This window comes from Camelina sativa, chromosome 11 (genome assembly GCF_000633955.1).
Source record: "Camelina sativa cultivar DH55 chromosome 11, Cs, whole genome shotgun sequence".
Taxonomy (NCBI): domain Eukaryota; kingdom Viridiplantae; phylum Streptophyta; class Magnoliopsida; order Brassicales; family Brassicaceae; genus Camelina; species Camelina sativa.
The window spans coordinates 1,335,296-1,340,462 of NC_025695.1; the positions used below are offsets into that span (position 1 = coordinate 1,335,296).

General features: G+C 31.8%; 1 protein-coding gene across 1 annotated transcript in view; it reads left to right on the plus strand.

The window, feature by feature from the left end:
• Nucleotides 4,270-5,167, plus strand: part of LOC104727514 (growth-regulating factor 2-like) — a 4,231-nt gene continuing 3,333 nt past the window's right edge. Inside the window, exons 1-2 of the mRNA XM_019231725.1 lie at nt 4,270-4,958; nt 5,060-5,162. Of these exons, the coding sequence (XP_019087270.1) occupies nt 4,520-4,958; nt 5,060-5,162 (542 nt within the window). The 5' untranslated portion in view covers nt 4,270-4,519. The remainder of the gene's footprint in view (nt 4,959-5,059; nt 5,163-5,167) is intronic.

A 5,167-nucleotide genomic window follows, 5' to 3' on the forward strand; every position in this document is an offset into this window, starting at 1 on the left:
TAATGTGTGTAGTGATAAAACCACTTTGTTAGTCAATTCCAATCGAATTGTGTGTCAGACTACAAATTTATACTCCATCAATTAATTATAAAATTTCATAAAAAGGTTAAATCAGAACAAACAAACTAACTGAATATAAAATAAAATTAGTACATGGTCTGTTGAAGATTTATTAATTCAGTTTCTCAAAATGTGAGCTGTTTTCCTGTTATACGAAAACAAAAGTACAATTCAAATGGAATTTTACTAGAAACCAAATGTACTAATCATATGACTATTAAATAGTCTTAAACTGAAAACTTTAACACAAGAGTTTTCTTGTTTTCTTTGCTGTTTAACCACTTACTACATCATTGTAATATTCGTAAAAATAATGCCTATACTTGATCAAATGACAAGTCATCCATTCAAAAGTAGGACATAAACTTAACGACATATTAATAAATACTACATTTCGCTCAAACAGATTTTGGTTTCTATATGACATGTGATATATTATTCTATTTATTATCATACAGTATACAATTTAAATGTATACTTTTTATACTTATATGAAAACATATTCGGATAACATTACTCCCAAATTAAAATACCCCAACCCTAGTTCGGATATCATTACTTCATATATACTTATATCTTATCATTAGAGTATTTAATCATATTTATTTTATCTAGGCATAAATGCGCACACGGCACACCTAATCAAAAAGAGAAGGGAATTAAATAAGATGAGTCCACATGTATAGTAGAGTAGCGCATGAGCTTTTTAGGCTTTGACTAAAAACTTAAACCAAAACCAAAGTCCTAAAATCGGATTTGACGACAAAACAACTTAGGTAAGGGTAGGTGTCTACTAATCTAACAACAAAAGTCTAACCCCTAAAGAGTTAAAGAACCTATAGTAGTAGTAGTATCATACTTACTTATCTCTCACCTATCATGTCGACACTCCTCATGGGTCCCTCATCTTCCCACACGCCTCCCAATGTCCTACTACTACTTACCCAAATTTCCACCACATCTTACCCAAATTTACCTTTTTACCCACTATTTTTTTCCTTGTTCCCAATGTTTTTTGTTTCTTTTTTGGCTAATTATTACTTCTCATTCCTTTATAGAGAAACCAAAATATAATTTTTGTCAATCTGGACCCAATAATTGAGAGATGTCAAAACTCAGAACCAATTTCAGTTTTAGCCGAAGAACGAAACCATATTGTTCGATGTAGGGTTTTCCTGGCTGCTATTATTTGGTTGACGTTTTCAACATTCAGTTCTTAATTTTTGTAAGCATTTAAATTCGTATATATTACACGTTTTTTTTCGTTGGCTTAGGGAATTTTATTTCCATTTTTATATATATAGTTCTGACAATACCACGCTCCTTCTTGCTTACACTATGATTTTCCGATATTAGTTAATTAGTTTAATGATATAAAATACTATTACTGTCACTGAAAACGAAACGCGTCCATATCGCTACGTATAATATTTGCATAAGACAAAGATATATTTTTGAGTCGTTCTAGTTCATGCTCTCTAATACTGTACTATGCTGTTGCATCAATAACTAATTAATAAAGATATCGAAAGCTTATTTCTTTTCTATATCGAATGACTGGTGTAGTTAGTGTAGTTAATGCGATACAAGTACGATTGGGACGTGATAAAATTTAATTTCAAGCGATTTTTTTTTTAACGAATTTTTAAGCGATTAAATAAAATGTTATCGAAAGGTAGACTGAGATGATGGTTTTAATTTATGATTCCCACGTTTTTAACCGTTTATTTGAAGCTGAGATAAATATGTTTGACCGACACCCTAATTTTCTCACTTGGATATGTATTAGTAGAAATTAGCTGTTCAAAATAACGGTCTTATTTTTGAATCTTACTAGTAGTAGTAATGTTGAATTTTATAATCGTAGGAAATAAAAATGTGTTTGGTATAGTGTAATGCAATCATTATATAAGTGAAAATATATTTAACATAATTAGACACTTGTAGAATGTCATATAGACAATTATATCCATGAGTACATACTTGAACAATGTAAAATATAAATACATGTTTATTCAAATAAAATAAAAAAGAAAAACATAAATACATGTAATCCGTGAAGTATATATTTTGGGTCCATGAAACCTATTATAAAATACATTTTCGTGTAATTATTTGAAACACTGTTACGTTGTAGACCGTCAAGAAGTATCAAAATATTCGGATATTTTATGATTAAAAAAGTCTGCATCCGTTTCCCAAAAATGCCTTGGTTGCATAGTGAATTGGTTTTATTCATTCATCTTTAGTTTTTTTGTTTATTATCATCGGTTTTGTAAGCAGGGGATATAGGTCGAAACCTATGCGAAAGAGGAGACTACGAAACGTAAAAGAAGTAGCCCGCAAAAGTTTATGTAAAACAATGCACTTTTGCTAAGTACTTTTTTCTAATAACCATTTAATATTACAAACAGTAAAATCTTCAGAACCTTGCTATGATTAAGAATCTCGTTAGTAATTTCACAGAATTGTACACTACGAAAATACAAAATTTGGAGCGTGTCAAAAGAAAACTTCTGGAGCGTGCGTAATCATGTTAGTCCGTCAAATGATCAAATGAAACTCAAATTATGGTTTAAAACATTGAGATGAAGTTCGTTAAACTTGCAAAATATGAAAATGATAATAATTTCATCGAATTAGATGGTTAGTGAATGCCCGAGAAATCGTTGTTTGGCCATTGTATGTGTGTTGTTGATATAGGAGCATAATACAGTATCAGGTAACTAAATGACTTATTTTACTACATAATTTTGTTTGAGTGGTAATTATTTACATCATCGATGCATGCACACCACTTGTGACCTTTTCGTGAGTTAGTTTCCTCTTAGGACATTTACGCAAAGCTTTAACTAACATATACGTTTCGTGTTGGATGGTATTGGTAGTCTTATCTCTTTCCATCGTTATTATATTCTCTCTTTTTCTCCATCAGCTACGTCAATATTCTAAAATAGTCTCTGTATTCCTCATTTTTTGGTCCGTTACACTTACACATATGCTTAAAAACAGTTGACAATAAAGATTTTTTTGTAAGGTTTAAAGTTTCGTATCAGCGTTACGTTGCTTGAAACTCTTTGTTGTAATTAACGTCAGATTTTATGACTAAAGAACAAATTGGTGATGTACCAAAACCAAAGGCCGTATAATCCGAAATAAATTGTTCCACATAACTCATATCCTAGTGTCACTTAATTTATGGTTGAACATAAATTAAAAACGCTTACTATAAGCACACCAAAACTAGCAATATTAATGAGCAACGAAAACAAAATCCAGCAAAAATAACATCCAAAGTACTTTGTAGTTACGATATGATAGCCGTTGATGTAATATTTACTCAAGACATAGGATCATCAAGAATAAAAATGGCCCATCCAATGTATAACTTAAAAGGAATCCTCGGGGAGACGACTAAAGAGAGATGGTCCAAAAATATCATTGGAACCACGTGAATCTTGATAAATATTTGGTACTCCACTCAACACTATTTATTATTTGAATAGGACAATTCTATTATTTGTTTCCTAGACTAAAAACCTCACTCAAAGCGTGAATATCGTATACATATTGCAAAATCTCACTTAAAGTGTACCCCTTTGTTTCCTTCTGCAAATTCTGGTAAAAAAAAAAACACAAACCTTTACAAAAATTACAACGATTTTAGATGTATCAATATATATACTCACCGACTGTAATGAATAAATGTGTTGCTGTATATTTATCTTACGAACATTACCACAACTAATCCTAATAAGTCAAAAGTTACAAGGCTTACAGCTAGTTTCTACCCATTTGTAACAACGTTACAGCTAGTTTTCCCTAAATGCAAACATATCACAAGAAAAGAAAATTAGTGAATACTAAAATAATAACCCCGATAAAGAAATCGCATACAAATTGGGGAATATGTCCAAATACTGCAAATAATACACAAAATAGCTTACTTAAATTAAATGGTTTGGGACCATAATTTACAAAACCTTTGATTCAACGAATGATAGATTTAAAACTTTTACTTTTACTACTACTAAGTTAAAATGAAAACAAAAATGAGGAACAAATTGGAAGCTAAGTTTGTAGTACCTTTAAAGCAAAAAAAGAAACTTTTATAAAAACAAAAGAAGAAGAAACTAAAAAGCAAAATAAATAATGAAAAAGCATAGGATAAATATGTTGTAACATGTCCGAGATCCGGATTGTGTTTTTAGGTACACACCATTCTTGTCTCCTCCCAAAGCTTCATCTCTCTCTTTATCCCTACTACTATACTTATTAAAAAAGATAAAAAAAAAAAAAAGAAAATTACGCCTCGTTCTTCTCCCTCTGTCTCTCTCTCTCTTCTCTCTTCTGAGCTTTTTTTGGCTCTAGCTTTCTTCCTCCCATGGCAACTATCTCTCAAGTCATTATCTAACTTTTTTGTTACTTGTTTTTTCTAATCACTAGCTACTTCTTTATTATGGATATTGGTGTTCATATTCTTGGGTCGGTTACTAGTAACGAAACACCGGGTCAGAAACAAGAACTCAGAGTAGGTACTAAACAAGACAGATCCGGATTCAACGGTGATGATTACTTGCAACAACGAAGCTTGAAGCTAGCTCGAACTACAACTACTAGAGAGGAAGAAGAAAAAGAAGAAGATAACTTGTCTTCTTCTTCTTCTTTTGCTGCTTCTTACTGCAAAACGATGCCGTTTCACCAAGGCATTCCTCTGTTGAGATCTGCTTCTCCTCTTTCCTCCTCTGATTCTCGCCGGCAAGAACATATGCTTAGCTTCTCAGACAAACCAGAAGCTCTTGATTTCACTAAATATGTCGGTTTGGATAATGGTAACAAGAGCTCTCTCTCCCCGTTTCTTCACCAGATTCCTCCACCTTCCTACTTTAGAAACTCAGGTCTGATAATAATGTCTTTTTATTTGGTGGTCGAATGGGTTTTTTTATAATTTTATTTTGTTTTCTTGAAAAAAAACACATTTTTGTATTGTGGAATGTAGGAGGAGGATATGGTTCTGGTGGTATGATGATGAACATGAGCATGCAAGGGAACTTCACAAGTGTTAAAGGTCCTTTTACATTGACTCAATGGGCTGAGTTAGAGCAAC